The following is an 18,572-nucleotide window of genomic DNA, read 5'->3' as shown; positions in this document are numbered from 1 at the left end:
TCACTTTTCACTTTCATGCACTGGAGAAGGAAATGGCAATCCACTCCAGTGTTCTTGTCTGGAGAATTCCAGGGACGGCAGAGCCTGCTGGGCTGCCATCTATGCAGTCACAGAGTCGGACACGACTGAAGTGACTTAGCAACAGCAGCAGCAAGTACAAACCTGTGTAAAATGGCATGGAAACGAAGCAGCTCACCTGAGTTGGGGAGCACTCTGGACAGGGGGCGGGGGGGGCGGTCACAGCCAGCCCAGGGTCACTGGGACCCAGCCTCATCCATGCACTTATGGATCAGATGCTCCGTGGCCACCTTCCTGCAGCACAGCAGTGGGTGGCATGATGGACCACACAGCCTCAAAGCCTTTCTACTGGGGCGACTCCTTAGGCATGAGATTTCAAGAGTTCCTTTGGCATGGTATTTCAGAGTTTCCTTTTGTAAACAATGAAAATGTAGTGATCACACAACTTGACCCATTATAGTGAATGTTACTCACAAGGGAGATGCTCTTTAGGGACCTAATTCCACTGTATCCAACCGCACTTTTCAGTCTCCGCACCATCCTGGGACCAACTCAGGGGACCCAAGTCAGATGCATCCCAGAGTCCTGAAGAGGGGGGACCCTGAGCAGAATCCAAACGCAGCTGTGCAGGTGGACAGGAAATGCTTGTAGAGAAAGACGGGGCAAGTCTGCCCTTCATCTCACAGACAGAAGAGCGCCACACACACGAAGGTTCACAAGACTAAAAGGGTATCTCTTTAATTCAGAATGCCTCACATGCATGGTAATTTAATTCTGAAACATTGGATTCTGCCTGAGAGATTCTCCCAGATGTTTTTTCTCCTCTCAGCTTTTTTTTAAGGCAACTGATATCAACTTCAGATTCAAATGTTCCAACAACTCCTAAAATCTACATCTGTTCAGAATGAACATGTTCTATAAAAGCTTTTCAGAGGGAAAAGGTAATACAGAAGATGAATGAATGTTCAAATAATTTAAAACAAAAAGCCAGATTTAATGCAACAATAACATTAATCTGAGGATAAATAAACCCACAACAGGCTTTAAAGTTTGAAAATGTTTTCCTTTCTTCACAGAGAGAATGGTTTACTGAAAGCACACGACTGAAGACATCAAAACAAAACGCACTGTCTCTACGTCCAGGTGAGATGGGCCTGATCCTCTAGCCGCCTCCCGACACCTGTCCGGCCACAGGGATGGGCGATGGCTTCTCTAACTCAGGATGGGTGTCGGCTTCAGGAATAACTGGACGGCTTGTTTCCTGAGTCATCTTCCTGTGACCCCATGCTCTGGGAGGGAGGCGGGAGTCAGTGCACTTGTCTGCCTGAGCAAGAGCTTCCTGCCAGCAGCTCCAGAGGATATCACCCCGTGTAAGAGGGAGGCAGTTCCAGGACCCCCACCCCCACCCCTAAACACACTTCCAGCCTGGACTGTGGAAATGCTCTCCACGAGCACGTCTCCGTGAACTTCACTATTACAGGGACACCACCCAGCTCCCTCCAGCATATTTCTGTTAACGAGGGGGGCCCAATCACCTTCTGCACGAACTGGGGGTTCACTGTGATCTCCTGGTCCATGGCCTTCAGCCGCTCGTCCAGCTCTATACACTTCAGCATCTGTGTGGAAGCAGGTGGACAGGCTGAGCAGGTGGGTTCTGGGCAAGTTTATCCTTTTGAGCCTAGACTATTTGGGTGCTACAAGGTCACAGCCTTGAGCCAGAGAGGTTCTGGAGTCAGAATTTGGGATCAGACAGTTAACACAGCACAAACAGTGCACATTGCCACCCCATAATTAAACTAAACACATGACTGTCTTTGGCAGTGAAACCTAAAAATGTTCACATAAGTGTCATTTTAGGTGGCGTTTGACACCAAACGAGTTACAAAAAATACTTCCAGCTTTCAGGGTTTTAAAAAATTTGGAATTGCCAAAAAGAGATTCTGGTGACTTACCGCTTTTCATATTCTGAAGCTGTTTGGTTGAATCCATCTGCCTATCAGAGGTAAGAAGCCAGTTGGCCCCCGTGAGCCCAGCTCACGCCCGGAGGCCCTGAGAGCAGCATGGGCCGCAGTGCAGAGGCAGCGGCTCCCTGGTCCCTGGCTGCTGCCCAGCGGGAACCGCGGCCGGCCTTCCTCTCTGCCGCCTGCTCACCCCTGACCTTCTGACCCGGGACTCCAGATTCAAGTTACTGAAGGCTCCACTGTGTAAGTGGCTACTGGGTACACATGAAACTGTACTCTGTCAGACAAGTGCACTGACTCCCGCCTCCCTCCCAGAATGCTGTACTCTCCCAAGCATTTCAGGAGTTGAGGGAGGCTCTGACAAACTGGACAAGGATGCTAACCTACCGTTTATTTATAACCAGACAATCGGGAAGAGTCCATTTTGAAATTAACTTTCTAGGAAATTAGATGTCCTTAGAAACTAGTTGGGAACTACCCATTTTAAAACTAAAATTATCCTGGAACCGAAGCAGTACTGCAAATGTAACATCACAGACATCAGCCCAGAGCGCTGGCGTTTGTGTTACCTCCTGGTCAATGTTGTGAAGCATGGCAGGGTTGTTGTATTTTTCAGGGTTATCGTGGAAACTGACCATCCCATCCTTCTGATTAATACTTGCAAAAATCTCACCATCTTCTATCTATAAAAAGAGAAATCAGGAAAACAGTTTAGCCCCAAAAATTATGTGAATAAGTGGTGTTTCAATGCAGTCAGGGGAAATCACAGAGAGCAACAAGTAAATCAATCTGTAAGTGTTTTAGGCTCTATCTGTTTCTTCAACTTGCTTCCCTCTCTTAAATACCTAATATGTGCAGGGCACCATGAGAGACTAAGGAGTAAAATCCACATAAAGTGAGTTAACCTTTTCTTCGACTGTGCCACGCGGCCTGCAGGGTCCTAGTTCCCCAACCAAGGACTGAAAGGCCACAGACTTAGCCACTGTACCACCAGCGACATCTCCTAGTCAACCATTTTAAAGGGAACAATTCAGTAGATTCAACTACACCTGTGATGCATAGGCACCACCTCCACCCAGCGTCAAAAGATCTCACTGCTACCCGGGGCCCCTGCCCCGTCTGCGTAGTCACTGCCCAGCCTCCTCCTCTCAAGCCCCACCTCCACCTGTGTACTCTCCACACTGTGCACATGCCTGTTCTGGAGGTTTCGTGGAAGTGGAGTCAGACAGTGCGTGGTCCTATGTGTCTGGCTTCTCTGGCACAGATATTCTGAAGCACCCTTGCATCTTTAGACAACTTCTATGAGATATAATTGAAATTGTCCTTGAGTTTTACAAAAGTGAAGCCCTAAAAAATTTTTGGTTCACTCCAGTAGCAATTATCCTCTGGTCCTTTAAGAAAATTTTTCTGCTAATCCTGATTCCAAGGCAGCTTCAAAGTGTAGGTTTTTTATTTTCATCAACAGCCGGGGATTAAGTTGACAGCCAAATCCTGTCCATGCAGCTAAAAAGGGAGCAGCGGATAGAAAATCCCAAAAGGGTGCTGTCATTCCTGACACACCAACGCTCCATCTGGGATGGTGGAGCTGAGCTGCCTGGGCTGGTTGCCCAGCCCGGGGGACGTGGTCCTAGTTAATGAAGTGCCCGCAGCCCGACACAACCGAACACAAGGCGTAACTCCCTGACTCTGTGAGCACACGGAGGATCTCACAGCAGACAGAACACACCTAGTGGAAACGCACACCGGGTTCGCCAGCAGTGTGCTCTGTAAAATCCACAACAGGAAACCACCGCCATGTCTACCTGATGGACTCGTGCCGTGAAACGCTGCAACCCTGAACATGAGCCGGCTGCAACAGCACACAACACAGCGCATGGGGCTCGTGATGCTGGGCAGAGACAGCCAGACCCGAGCACACAGGCTGTACGTTCCCTTTCATAAGAAGCTCAAAAATGGGGCACCGCTAAAAGTGGGACACTACAAGCCAGGATTAAAAAGAACCTTTCTAGGCAGATGCAGGGCTGGACCCTGGTTTGAGAAGGCTGCACACTGTATGACTTCAACCATATGACATTGTGAAAAAAGCAAAACTGGAGAAAATGAAAAGGTCAGCAGTGGGAGGGGTGGTAAGGAACTGGCAGAGCACAGGGCATCTGCAGGGCAGAGTGGATGCTCCATGCGATGCGGTCATGACAGATTCATGTACACGCACATGTACCCAAACCCACAGAGTGTCCAACACATGAACAAACCTGATGTAAACTATGGACTTTGGATGAAGACCTGTCAGCGGAGGAGCATCAGCTATGACAAGGGCCCAGTCTGGTGGGGACACTGATCAGGGGAGGCTATGATTGTGTGGGGGGACTGGGAACGCTGTACTTTGCCCTCAATTTGGCAGTGAATCTCAAATCACTATTAAAAAGTTATATCTTATTTAAAAACAAAAATCCCTGCCTTCATAAATTTTACATGGTAGGACAGGATTTTTCAGGCTTGGCAGTATTGACGTTTTGAGCCAGAGAATTCTTTGTGGTGGGAGCGGCCCCTGTGTGCAGGACCCGGCTCCACTCGCTATAAGCAGCACTCCCTGGCTGTGATGACCAAGAACATCCTCAGGACACGACCGTGCAGGACACTCATGCACACGTCCCAGGAAAATCCCAACTGTGAGGAAGCTGACGGATCACCCACAGTGGTGCCACTGGGTGCCCTGCCTCCTTCTCTACGCCTCCCACGGCAAACACCAGTAATCTTTACAAGGACAAAACTCCAGTAAGTAACTTCTGGAAACAGAAACACACTTACCATGTGCAGGACATACTTTTCTGCCTCCTGAGGCCCGGACAGCTGCACGCGACTCGCCATATCTTGTAACGACAGTGTTAAAAATGTCTGAAATTCAGAAGTTAATCAATCACAGGTAGAAACAGACTGAAGAGAGAAATTCTACTAAATGTGTAGACTCCTACTGAGTCACTGATCACATTCTCAAGAGTGTACAGGCTAGCTTTCTGTTGCAAAGATGACTTGAACTGCATGAGCTAAGGTTTCAGCATCACTTTTCTAGAGCAACGACTTCTAGGAAACACCCTCCACATGCTTCCTGGGTCTAGAATGACGTGTGTGCCAGGCTGCTCGCTGCAGCTCTACCTGTGATGGCAAAGGTCGGAACTGCCCAGATGTCTGTCAGCAGAGGACTGGCTGAGTGCAGCAAAACCACACAAATGGACTCCTACACAGCTATAAAAAGCCTTACAAAGTGAGGATGCTTTTCATGAGCTGAAATTGAAGACATGCACATCTTAAATGTAAAAAGGGACACAGAACAGGGTCTGTATCTGGCTCAGATCTCTGAACAAGGAAACTGCATGCGTGTGACAGCACACATGCGTGTGAATGTACATGCTTACACACTCTCTGCGGGGATGCCCGGGAAGCAGTGACGCAGAGCTGCCTCTGGGAAAGAAAAGGTCCGCTGCAGTATAGGGACTGGGTGGAGATTTTTGGGTCTTTGCATTTTATATTGTAAATATATTACCTTGTAAATAATATGAAATTAAAAAAAAACAGATTCATTTCAAAATTCAAAGTCAGAATGTGTAAACACATTGAGGGTTAAAAGGAAACCAGTGGGGGGTGGGGAGGGGGAAGGAAACCAGTGTTTATCATGGTCTGCCTGGGACCTGATGAAAATGCCTTTCAGGAACAAATTAAAAGAGCCCCTTTTTTAGAGCAGCTGGCAATATTTACCACTCCCAGCTGTAAATACAATGCATTTTCAAAGCAGACCTTGTTAAGATTCTGATGTTGAAAATTCTTGGTAAGCCAATGACCAAAAAAACTCTAAATATACTTTAGTTCAGAGTAGCACCTTCTTCCCAAATGAAACTCCTGTGAATTCTAAGAATCTCGGTAGTTTAGCACCAGTGAGGACTAGAAAAGGGAACATTTCGAAATATACAGAACTGTCATTTTTCCTTTCAAAGTAAGAAACTTCCGCTTGACTGTCCACCAGAAGAGAACTGGCTTAGAAAGTTATGATTGTCTGTACAACAAAGCACAATGTACAGTCACTGTGATACAGGCTTACATTGCCATGGAAACCAGAAAAAGGATGTAGAACAGCACATAGCGTATGACCCTGGTTACAGTCAGTGGGAGTGTTCACACATATGGAGCAGACGGATCCGGAGAAATGTCCCCAGAACATGATTGTGGAGCAGGTCTGAGCCCCCGTGATAATCCCGTGTCCCCGGCTGCCCGGCAGACAGACATCTCGTCCACTGCGTCCTCACAGGGCTGCGTCTCGGGGGAAGAGCTGCCCCGTCCCTGCTCACTGCAGCTGTTCTTTGCCAGTTTCCCATTACCTGCAGTGAACACCTCTATCTCCCTGGCTCACATAGGCTTTGTTTCCATTTTACACTTTCCTGGACAGTCTTAACACTTGATAACAAGCATATTTTCCAACATCAAAAGCCACTGGGTCTATTTTCATCTTAAAAAATAAAAACTACACAGTTGGCTTACCTTCCCCAGAGCAAGTGCACCAGCCAAGCGCCCGCAGGTGAGGCTGTGTGAGGTCCTGGGCTGCACAGCTGTACCCTTAGCATCTGCCCGGGCCATCTTCCTCCCTTCAGCTACCTATCTGCCTCCCAGAGCAGCCATGTCTCCTCCCCGCTTCTTCTTCACCTGCTCTTCTTCTCAAATACCCCATACTAGCCCTGGTAAGGCCCCCCTCAAAGTCCCCATGGGACCGGCTGGGACCCTGTGCTGCTGCCTCAGTGCAGACAAGGACCGGGGAACGGAGCCCGGCTCTGAAGGCCCACAGGGCTGCACCTTGGTGAGTCTTTGGATGTTCTTCTTATACAGCGAGGACAGGCACTGCTTCACCAGCCCCATGTTGTTGTCGCGTGTGAAGATCTCGCTGTGCTTGGTCACCAGGCTGCGGAGCTCCGAGGGGTTGTTGGTGGAGTACACTTGCGCTAACTCGTGGTATGCATTGCTAAGAGGCTAAAGGTGTGCAGGTGGGAAGAAACCAGATTCGACAGTTAGCAGAACAGAGCCTGTATGAGACGCAAAAGGAAACGTGGCACTAACTGTGGAGCAAGGAGGTCCAGCGTCCCTTACTGTTACCCAGCAAACTGTAAGTTACTCTAAGCAAATGCCTGGTTTTCAAGACCAAGGAGAGAAGTTTACCATGGTGCTCCTTGTGTAGCACAGAGCAGGCCTGGAGCCTGCATCAGTGACGGCCACAGGCCTTTTTCTCACAGGCAGCTCCTGACTTGTCCCAGATAAACCACCTTGGGAAGAAAGGAGGCAAACACCCACCCTTCTCAGCCCCCTCTTGCTCCACACATGCCTCACCAGGTGCCATGGGACAACCAACTGCTTCCAGGGGAACAAGAGACCCCTGGGCTGAGGGCCCCTCAGAGCGGAGCTGGGCCCACCACCCGGGTGATACAGCTCCTCATCTTCCCTGCAGACACAGGGCAGGGCTGCAGGAGCAGGCGAGCGGTACTGAGCAGCATAGGCAGACCTGGCTCGAGCAGGAGCCCTACCCTGATGCTTGAGCCCTCGTCACCACTCCGTTAACCCTGCAGACAAACCGAAGCTCTTGTGAAGGTGGTGAGTCATGAGGACCCCACTTACGAAAGTGCTCCTGCTGGAACAGTCACTCCAGGGCCATGGGGGCCACCTGCGGGAGTTCTCCAAACCCGCATCACTCTTGGGTGGGCTCCAAGGGCCTCTCACCCACCCCCAAATGCCCATCTGTGACAGGCAGCCTGGAGCCCAAGAACCACGATGGGTAGCTGAAGGACACGGGCAACACTCAACAAGACAGCACAGAAACCTTCCTATCAGGAAGACTTTCAAACTGACCTCCTGAAACTTTGAGTTTTGTTCAAGGAGAGTCAGCACAAAATTGTTATCAAATGATAGTGACTTCAATTTAAAATAAAATAAGCATGAATTACGAGAAAATAAAAAAGGAGGTCATTTCTCCACGTGGTCCTGGGGCCAAGTCCTTAGGAAAACCATAACAGCTCAGTGAGCAAAGCTTGGGGTCTAAGAGGATCTCCTAGCACCTGGTCAGAGTTCAAGTCCAACAGAGCATAAGCACTGCTCTATCAGAACCTTAAACCCCTACGCCATGACCACTCAGAGCAAGAGCGTGGACACAGATTCCCGGAACACCCCACCCCATCGAGGGTCGGTGGGCATGGATGAGTCAGGGTCCAGCCAGACGCCCAGGGGACGTTGAGAACGTCTACTAATTGAAGATGCCAGGAGAGTCAAGTCACATAGATTACAGAACTGTGTATCACCACAGCTTTGTAGCAACAGAACATGTCAGCTGAGAAATCACTGTTTTGAATGCTCACCTTAATGAATCTACCCACAATCTGAGAGGTGTATTTTGGCAGCTGCTGTACTTTGCCCAGCAGGATCAGAGAGACCAGGATATACTTCTTATACGACTCCAGCATGATGTGACTGACGGCCATGGCAGGTGTGGTGATGGCCTGGGTGGAGAGGAACATCAGAGTGAGGACTGAGCGTGAATTTGGAAGATAGTACTGACACCCAGTCACTGCCTTTAATGACAACTGGGCTCTGGCATGATCACCAAGGTGTGCAACTGTTCCCCCTACCTAATTTCAGGACATTTTCACCCTCCTAAAAAGAAACCCTGCCGGACAGGGGTCACTGCCCATACTCCCCTCCCCAGCCATCCACTCCTCCACTTCAATTCTTGTTGGACTTGCCTGCTCTGGACATTTCATATGAATGGCTTTTTTTCCCCCTACTTGGCTGTGCTGTGTAGCTCATGGACTCTCAGTTCCCTGACCAGGGGTTAAACCCAGGCCCTTGGCAGTGAGAGCATGGAATCCTAACCACTGGAGTGCCAGAAGTTCCCATAAATGGCTTCACAGGGTCTTATGTGAGCAGCTTCACCGTGACACTTCCAGGGCACACACTGAAATAACCTGTGTCACAACCTATTCTGTTTCAGGCAAACGGTGCTCCACGTAAACAGAGACCACCTCGGTGGGTGGGCCTCTGGGCGCACGGCTCCCACTGCCGAGGACATGCACATGTGTGTCTAGGTGGATGTCTGCTGTCACTTCTCTCAGGTGCAACCCTGGGAATAAAAGTGCTGGGTCACATGGAGGTTTCAGGTGTAACCTTTTGAGGAACCCCACACCCCTGTCAGCAGCCAGCACCCCATCACAAGAGCCTGCTGTGTGACCTGGTGCCACACCATGGCTCTGAGTTGCACTTCGCTTTTGATCAGGGCTTCTGGCCATCTGGATATAGTCTCTGAAGAAATGTCTATTCAAATCTGTCGCCTGTTTTAAAACTTCAGGGCTTTTACTGTTGAATTTCTCACAGCTCTGCACATTCCGGACGCGAGTCTCTTTTCAGAAATATCACCTGCAAGTATTTCCTCCTATTCTGCAGCTGCCTTTCTACATTCTTTCACATGGATTCATGAAGGTGAAGAATCCAAATCTATCACCCAAATCAGCCCAAATGTCCCAAACAAAATCCAAGCCCCTGGGCCTTTAAGGCCGTTCTGAGTTATTCCACAGAAACACTCCTGTAAGAGCACGAGGACACAAGCATCGCTTTCACACGAAGCAGCAGAACCTGCTGAAGGGCCTGCCCACCGGGGGCCAGGGAGCACCCAAGGCCACCTGCGCTCGGGGTGAGGTAGATGCAGCTCTCACTCATGTGATGTAATGCTGTGTGATCTGAACTGTTTCTTTTTCTTTTTTTTTTAAGCAAGTATATCTTTTGGAATGTTTCAGAAAAGCAGTAAGAAAAGATGCCTGTCTGGTATCAGTCACGTCGCCTGCCCAGCAGAACCTCCAGTCGCCCTGTCCCAGGCCCCAGCAACACTGGTCAGTCCCGCTGACCAAGGCTACGCCCACTCACAGGCATGTGCACATGCTTGCACAGCATCTCAGATACACTCTGAGCTCCTCCAAGGTTCAGAGCACCTTTGATTACCAGAACGTGCACTCCGAATCAAACTGAACTACTGAACATCTGACAAGTTCATCTTAAAACACTATTTGTTCCCAGTCCTGTCTTTTTAGGCCCTGAGCGAGCCTCCAGAAATGCACATCTCATCACAGACACAAAACGGTGGAGGGGAGGCACTTTTTTCTCTGAACTCCTTTATACAGTCTGAATTATGAACCAGAAGAATGTCCTATTTATTAAAAGAAGAAACACTTGGGAATTCCCCGACAGTTCAGGGCTGGGGTTCAGTGCTTTCACTGCTGTGGCCCAGGGTTTAGTCCTTGCTTGGGGAACTAAGATACTGCAAGCCACGCAGCATGGACCGAAAAAAAAAAAAGGCAAAAAACCTAACCCAACTTCACACCTCATTTCAGAACAAGAAGACGTGACAAAGATCACTGGGCTCCACAAACATCCAGAGACACACAGAACTCAACCCGCACCAGACAGAATTCGAGTCCCTCCCTGCCTTGGGCCCCTGCCACCAGGCAAGGCACGCCTCTCTGACCACACAGGCTCATACGCCCGAGCTGGGGGAGGGACCACCTGCTCGTAGAAGTAGAGTGCCCGCTCGAAGTTCTTCAGTCCGGTGTAGACCATCCCGCCATAGTAGTAGTAGCACAGGAAGTGCTTGGCGTCGTAGGCCCCGTTCTCCTTGCAGATGTCCACCATGTCCACATCCAGGTACGGCAGGGCCGGCTTAAAGCACTTTGCCAGCAAACACAGCTGTGGCGAGAGATACATGCCGCCATCACCCCACATGCACTTCGGCACACATCAGCAAAAGGAGAAAACACAGGAAGTTCTAGAAAACGCTTGGCTTTACATCTGACTTGACTAGAATGATTTAAACGTTGACACGTCCATCTTCTTAGGCATTCAGAATAAAACAGCATTTCTTTGGAAAAGGCTAACCGGCTGTGACATGAAGAGCTCACAAGCGAAGCAAAGCCCGGGCATCTATAGATGATGCACGAGTGTGGGCTCTGCTCTCCGCTGCCCTGGTGGCACGGGCACAACTCCTCTCAGACCTCTCCTTGCCTGCTCTGACTCCCTTGGCTATGAGCAGAGAATGTGCAGCCCAAGAAAGCAGGACCGGCAGAGCCCTCGGGCCTGGGTGACAGTGGAACCAGACACGCGGGGGTGCAAACACTGCACACCCGAGACTCCTAAACTCTCCCGTGTGCCCGTCACACCTCCACCACAAAGTGTTTCAAGAGAAAAAAAGAGAAAAGAATGCACGCCTCCATGTGAAGTAAGAAGATGTGGTTGAAATAATCCACATCCCATGTTATTCATCAAGGGAACAATCTGGATACCCCACAGAGACTGGCTAAACCCACAGTATGGAGTTCTCTGTGGCTATAAAGCACTAACACAAAATCATCTCCAAGACACAGTATGTAAGAAAAAGACATTGTATAGATTGCTACTATTTGTGTTTAAACTAGAGAGACAAAAATATACACGTATCTGCTGGTGTGTGCTAAACTGTCTCTGGAGTGCTGCAGGAGAAATGATCAACCCCAGCTTCCTCGGGAAAGGAGGGATGGGTGGCAGGGGAGCAGGTAGAGGCCGGCTTCATCACACATATCCCTCCTTTGCTATCTGGGTTTCGAGTCACACAAAATAAACAAACAAGTAACATCTTCAGGTGTGAGAACTCACCAGTTGGTTCTCAGGCCCCAGAGCTCCTACTGGGAGTGCTATCAGGGTCACAAGCACCACCCCCGACCCCAACCTGCTCTCACATCCCACTGACTGGCTGGGTGGCAGCCCACGGCTGGTGGTCAGCAGCCCCAACATTCCCTTCCAGCAACAGTGCAGCTTCTGACACTTAAAACATGGCGCCATCCCAACCACGTCCAACTTTGACCGGGGTGGCCGGCCCCCTGGTGCTCACCTGGCAGAGGTCGGCATGCACAGAGGTCAGCTGGTTTGTGTTCATCTGCATCTTGTCAATGGCTTGCCTGAGGACGCCAATTCCTCGCAGAGGCTGTCAGAAAGAGGCCTGTCAGTTAGGGTCTCAGCGGGGCGGCATGCCTGGTCCTAAGCTGTCCCTTACAAGTGAAAGTAACCCTATAGGCAGGCTCCTCTAAATGAGAGTGACCCTACTGACAGGCTCCTCTAAATGACAGGCGGGGGGGTCCCACAGCCTCTGGAGAAGCTTCTGTCTCTCTTCAGTCAGAAAGTGTCGTCTTAGGCTGTTTGTTGTCATATTTACAGTAATTAGCACAAATTTTTAAAATCAGAAAGCTTTTTCTAATTAAGAGATCAATAATCAAAAGCAACATTACGTTCTCAACAGTTTGTTATATTTACAGGTAAACAAACAACAATTTTCCAAATCATTAACCACAGAAGTGGCTCGTGCTTAGGAGACTTAACTGAGAACACGGGTGCTGGCCCTTTCCTGCAGGACAGTCTGGGGGTCACCTGTAAATTCTCTTCAGCAACATCTCTTACCTGATGGTAAATTACTGTTGAAAGCGATACCACAAGCTACAAACAGACCATTTTCCTGCCCTGATCGTGAATAACAAGACCGAGAATGACGAGAGGTGCGACCAGCTTCTGGGGAGAAGATGTGACCGTGAAAAAGGGGAGGAACTCACAAGCTTTCCTCAGTGAAGACTGATTGGATATTTTTAACCATCTCCCTCAAACAACAGTTAGGCAGTGCACCTACAAAATTATCAACTGAGTCTTTGTTTTCAGGCTCTTTCACACCTCAGTCTTTTAAAGTTCAATTTCAAATCACAAAGAAACATCCAAATTATAACCTGTGTCAGCATCACAATAAATAAAGACTTCACTAGATTAAAGGAGACTAAAGACTGGAGAAGGAAATGGCACCCCACTCCAGTACTCTTGCCTGGAAAATCCCATGGACAGAGGAGCCTGGGAGGCTGCCTGGGAGGCTGCAGTCCATGGGGGTCGCAGAGTCAGACACGACTGAGCGACTTCACTTTCCTTTCCTTTCTTTGTAGACAGATAACATGACAAAGTTTCAGACACAACACTACACATTAATACTGCTTAACTCTTCGTCTGAAACTACAGAGCTAGGTTAAATGAAAAAAATGAATAAAGGAGACTAAAGAGACACAATCATGTAATTTAACCTGTGATCTGAAATTGTCTTTTGTTACAAAAGACATTAGCAAAAACAACTGGTCCCAGTGTAACAAGGTCAGATGTGTTAAAGGGTTCTATACATGTTTGTCTTCTGATGTCATGCTGACGTTACATTAGGGAATGTTCTAAGTCGTCCTAGTTTTTAAGAAACACTCACTGAGCTCTCGGGGTAAGGGGGACCATAGCTGCAACCTTCCTTCTTGCGGCTCAGAAAGGAAGGAGACAAGACTGAGCAGGTTAGGGATGATACCAACACCTAGGGACTCCAGGTGGAGGGCATTTACAGCAATTAATTATACCAACCTAACAACTTCTTATAAAGTGAAAATTAGGTCATCAGTTCAGTTTAGTCACTCAGTTGCATCCAACCCTTTGCGACCCCATGAACCGCAGCACGCCAGGCCTCCCTGTCCATCACCAACTCCCGGAGTCCACCCAAACCCATGTCCATCAAGTCGGTAATGCCATCCAACCATCTCATCCTCTGTCGTCCCCTTCTCCTCCTGCCCACAATCTTTCCCAGCATCAGGGTCCTTTCAAATGAGTCAGCGCTTCGCATCAGGTGGCCAAAGTATTGGCGTTTCAGCTTCAACATCAGTCCTTCCAATGAACACCCAGGACTGATCTTTAGGATGGACTGGCTGGATCTCCTTGCAGTCCAAGGGCCTCAATTAAAAGATTTAACAAGAAGGCCTTCCCTGGTGCCTTCAATGGTAAAGAATCTACCTGCAGTGCGGGAGATGCAGGTTCCATCCCTGGGTCAGGAAGATCCCCTGGAGAAGGGAATAGCAACCCACTCCAGTGTTCATGCCTGGAGAATTCCATGGACAGAGGAGCCTAGCGAGCTATAGTCCAAGGGGTTGCAAAAGTTGGACATGACTGAGCGACTAACACACACAAAAGGTTTAACAAACAAACAAACAAAACCTGCATTTTATAACATGAAGGGCGCTAGAATGGCTATTCCGAACTTAAGCAGCAGCTGCACCCTGGAGGCACCTCTCCTGTGGTCAGAGCTCCCCCAGGAGATGTTCTGAGCTCTCCAAACCCATCACATACATCTGAGCATCAAGGTCTCAGCACAAGGCTGGGACCCTAATGCTCGGAGCACTGCACAGGTTACACACAAGTGAAACGAAACTGTAAATACTCAAACAACAGTCTTACCTGTTTTCTTTCCACAAGTGCATTTGTTAGCTGATGGCAAAGCCCAGCAACTAGACACAATAACAAAATATTGAAGATGTAAGTGAGTACAGGGCAGAACACTTCCACGGAGAAGAAAAGGCGCTGCCCTTACAGGTGTCTGTCGCATAGCGGATGTGCTCCCCGTTGCAGGTGCTGATGAAGAGCTGAACCTGGGAGAACAGCGTCTCAAAGTCGGGAACGCTGGGCATGGAAAACTTCACAAACCTACAACACAGAGAAGAACCAACTGGTCCTGGTTGGGGCCTCGTGGCAGGAAATATGGAAGTCCATCCTGCCTCCAATGCTCTGTGAAGTTAAAGGAGTCATGACACTTTCAAAAATTAAGAACCAGAATCTATGAGATTCTGCTGGCCTGGTTCTTTGCATAATCAAGACATAGAACATAAACACAAATAAAGACTAAGAAAAATAAGCTTAAAGCACAACTTTTACCCAGAGCAAAAAGGCAAGAAATAAAAGACATCCAAAAGAGAGCAACTTTCAAAAAAGAAAATTCTGTTAAATGAGGTCAAATATCAGGCCACTTAATACTCAAAGTAACTAAACTTAAACTTGTAGCCCCAAAATTTGTAAAATACTTTCCTTTTGCATTTCAATGTGTTCAGTACTGTTTACTCACTTAGAAACCCTGAGCAGAACAGATTGAAGGGGGACAGGGAGGAAGCTACGGGCTGGCTGGAGGCCATAGCAGTGGCTCACAGTCATGGTGCTGCCCCAGACCCAGGGGAGAAGGACTAGCTGTGGGGCAGGACCAGAGAAGTGGACTGGTCTGTAGAGGGACAACTAAGATGACCCATCCCGAGTCACCTGGCAGATGGTGCCACCAGGCGCCACCATAAACACTAAAAGGGAGTCAGAGAAAGATTTCTGGGGAGAAATTATGTAAGCCACCACCACTTACATACCACTTACAAGAAAACTTCAAACTCTTCTTTTTAAAAAAGAAAAAACGGAATGGTTTAAACTCATTTCAAGAAAAATGAAACAGGTGTTTTCACCTAACAACAATTTCTCCATCTTTCAACTCGTACTTCCATCTATACAGTATCACAATGCCACCTGACATCAGCAATTACATTTCCCAACGATCAAAATCTGTCCAAACAATCTCATTTGGGCTTCACAATAGGTCAGTAAGGCACTGTGACTTCCACTTTATAAACAAAAATACACAGCTCAGGGCCCCACACCTCATAATCAGCAGAACACGGATACAAACCCAGGGAACCTGGTAACCAGGTCAGGGTTCTTCCCAGGTTTCCTCTAACTGACATACAACGTCAAACATCGTATAGCTTCAGAAAGCTTTCACATACATCATCTCACTTGACACACACATCAGCATAAACTGAAGTGGGTACAAATTGTGCTCCCTGTTCTTTTAATGGGAAAGCACAGCCAGCAGAAATCTTTATCCGCCAGCCACAGCCAGAAGAAGTGTCCACAGCAAAGGCCCTGTTCCGAGTGTGCGCCATCTAAAGCAGTGGCTACTAAGTCTTCAAGATGCTGCATGTACGACAGAGGAGCTGAATCCTGAATGTCACTTATTTGTAAAGATTTACACTCAGACACACAACAGCCATTGACCACCATCCTGCGAGTGCAGGCTAGACCTCGGGCTCTGACAGCACCTTCCTCCTGACACACCCCTGTGTCAGGAGCACCAGCTCAAGTGAAGCCAGACCCTCACTTCAGGTCAATTTGTTCTCAGCTCATCTACATTATTTCAACTTCCACAACAACCATAAAATCCCAATCTATGACACTAAAACATCAAGAGAAAAAAAAAAAAATCAACTGTCAAGTACATAGTTACAAGAGTTCAAAAGGCCAACTGGAATAACGTCTGTTTAACTTGGTCTTAAACCAGCTTAAACTTGTCTGCAGGGTGCTCTGGATTACTCGGAATTTCACTCAGCTCGGCCTCCTGCCCTGTCCTGCCACCCTTTCCTCTTTTCAACTCAGAAAATGGGGAGAATCCCATGGATCACACGAATAAAAGTATTCAGATAAACACAAACTACAGCGCCACAACTGAGATCACCATTTTTTAAAACATTTCAAAATTCGTATTAACATTAAGAATTTTAAAAAATAATAAAGCAGAACAAAAAATACAAGCAATGATTAGCTGCAATGAGGTAAAGGTAACTGCTACAACGTGACTTTAGTTGTGCCAAAGAGCTCACTGTCGTTTATAGGGCTTGCTTCCTACACCAAATAAAGCCAGAGAGCGCAGTGTTGAGGTTGAGCGAGCACAAAGCCGTGAAGGAAGACGCCCTTACAAGACAGCGAGGACGCCCAAGGAGTGCTCCTGGACGTCCAGGGCCCCGAGCACGGTATCCAGATGGGATAAGTTCTTCGCCAGAAGCTCCCCACTCTTGTTGATCAGTTCACAAAGCTGAGTCATTTGCCCTGGAAAACAAGAACGACACTACCATTCAGAACAGCATTCACCAGACCAAAAGATGTCATACCTCAGACCTGCCAGTGCCTAAAGGTGATTTCTTCCAACTCCTTCATTTCAGATGAGGACCCAGAAGGGCCAGAGACACCAAATGATTTTGCCTTTGGCCTCAGTGCTAAGTCTCCCACTTTCCTCTGGCCGCCGAAGGTTTCGCACTCCCACTTCCAGTGCCCCAACCCAGCAGAGTGCACATTACCATCAGCACCAACTCATCTCCCTTCTGTATCCAAAATGTAACCAGCTCTGACTTCATCTCACTCCTCAGCCTCTCAGTCCACGCTTTCCTCTCCCCTCCGCCTTCATTCCCACGCCTGTCACTTTCAGTCTGCACGCCATCATCTTCTGAGCAGCCCCCTTCTTCCTTCTCTACCCCAGCCCTCACTCCACACCAGCACCAGTCTGTGCAGGAGGCGTGAGGCACATCAGTCAGAGGCAGGGCAAGTGACCTGCCTGTCTCTGCTGGGCAGCCTGCTCCTACAGCAGCAGCCTGCACAAAACATGTGTGTGAAGCTTCCAGGCCAAGCGATCCTGTTTGATGCTCACCAGCACGGCCCCGGCTCTGTTTTGTAAGTAAGAAAATTGAACCTGGGAAATGAGTCGTTTGGTTAGTCACCAAGTGACTGAGACAGGTGCATGCGTGTTCAGCAGCTAAAGTAATTCATGTCCAACTCTCTGCAGCCCACCAGGCTCCTCTGTCCATGGGATTCTCCAGGCAAGAATACTGGAGTGGGTTGCCATTTTCTCCTCCATGGGATCTTTCTGACCCAGGGATCGAAGGGGATCTCCCACACTGGCAGGCAGATTCCTTACCACTCGGCCACCTGGGAAGCCCAACTGAGACAGGACTTTAACCCAAACCTAACCTCACGTCACCTCGGGAAACTACAGTCTGTGGCACGAACAAATGAGTGAGTGCCTTCCTCACTCCCAGAGACTCCCAGCCTCACTCCTGACCCTAACTCCTACCAGTTAAGAGAAACGAGGCAGAACCGTTGCGCTGCGCTGCGCAGCGCCGGGAACCGAAGCAACCTCGGGGCAGCCTGGCGGGCAGCACCTGGGTCCTTACACCGGGAGACGCGATTCCCGAGAAAAGGGTGTCTGGGCAAGGTCACGCGGTTCCTGCAACCTTAATGGTTCCTCCCGCTCACTCCTGACAAGCCCGCGCAGTCCGGACGTTTCTATTTCACAGATGAACCAACAGGGTGAGGAAAGGGGCCTCACAACAGCGGCCAGTTACTTTAATTCTGGGCCCAGGGCACGACACTCAGGCGATGAGAGGAACCAACCAAAGGCATGAAAATTAGGGGCAAATTCACAGCGGCCACAACTCCGCCCCTCGAAAAGGGAGCCGGGAGCCAGGGCCCTCGGGGGTCGAGCGCGGCCAGCCGCGAGGGGCCCGGCCGCGCGGCCAAGTCGGGAAGGGCCTCCGGGAAGCGAGACGGACCGAGCTCCGACGGCGGGGGGCGGAGGCCGGGGCCTGGGCGAAAGGGGTCGTCCATCTCGCGCGCTCCTCAGCCCCGGCCCAAGCTCCAAGACCCCCGCCGCAGCCCGGACTCAGGTTCGCGGCCCGCGCCCATCGCCTCACCTTGGGCGGAGAGCTGGCGGACGCTGTTGACAAACTGCTCCAGGGCGGACGCCATGTTCCCGGTAGCCGGGCGGCGGAGGCGGCGCGCGCGGGACCAGGGCCGGCGACCCACCGGAGGGCCTCAGGGCGGTGACGTCACTTCCGCCGCTCAAGCACCGCG

The 18,572-nt window shown here is 49.4% G+C and overlaps 1 protein-coding gene across 2 annotated transcripts; it reads right to left on the bottom strand.

Annotated features, from left to right (window-relative positions):
* Positions 735–18,572, bottom strand: COPS3 (COP9 signalosome subunit 3). 2 transcript variants are annotated; one of them, XM_005693627.3, is made up of 12 exons: positions 18,413–18,572; positions 16,646–16,775; positions 14,452–14,564; positions 14,319–14,368; positions 11,917–12,009; positions 10,560–10,739; positions 8,366–8,506; positions 6,819–6,992; positions 4,788–4,874; positions 2,549–2,662; positions 1,554–1,634; positions 735–1,307 (listed from the first exon to the last, which is right to left on the bottom strand). In XM_005693627.3, the coding sequence occupies exons 1-12, from the start codon at positions 18,465–18,467 to the stop codon at positions 1,254–1,256; spliced, it is 1,272 nt and encodes a 423-aa protein (XP_005693684.1). In that variant the 5' UTR covers positions 18,468–18,572; the 3' UTR covers positions 735–1,253. The 2 variants fall into 2 exon arrangements, with proteins under 2 accessions (XP_005693684.1, XP_017920290.1); XM_018064801.1 differs by lacking the exon at positions 16,646–16,775 and having other exon boundaries at positions 18,413–18,529.

Source organism: Capra hircus, chromosome 19 (genome assembly GCF_001704415.2).
Source record: "Capra hircus breed San Clemente chromosome 19, ASM170441v1, whole genome shotgun sequence".
NCBI lineage: Eukaryota > Metazoa > Chordata > Mammalia > Artiodactyla > Bovidae > Capra > Capra hircus.
The sequence above is the reverse complement of the archived record's forward strand: the minus strand, read 5'-3'. Positions and strand labels throughout refer to the sequence as shown.

Coding starts and splice junctions, on each gene's coding strand:
- COPS3 (XM_005693627.3), bottom strand. CDS start 18,467: ATGGCGTCCGCCCTGGAGCAGTTTGTCAACAGCGTCCGCCAGCTCTCC. Junction 8,507..10,559: donor CACTCTACTTCTACGAGCAG/GTGGTCCCTCCC, acceptor CTCTCCACCCAG/GCCATCACCACACCTGCCAT. Junction 2,663..4,787: donor AAAAGTATGTCCTGCACATG/GTAAGTGTGTTT, acceptor CTCTTTTTATAG/ATAGAAGATGGTGAGATTTT.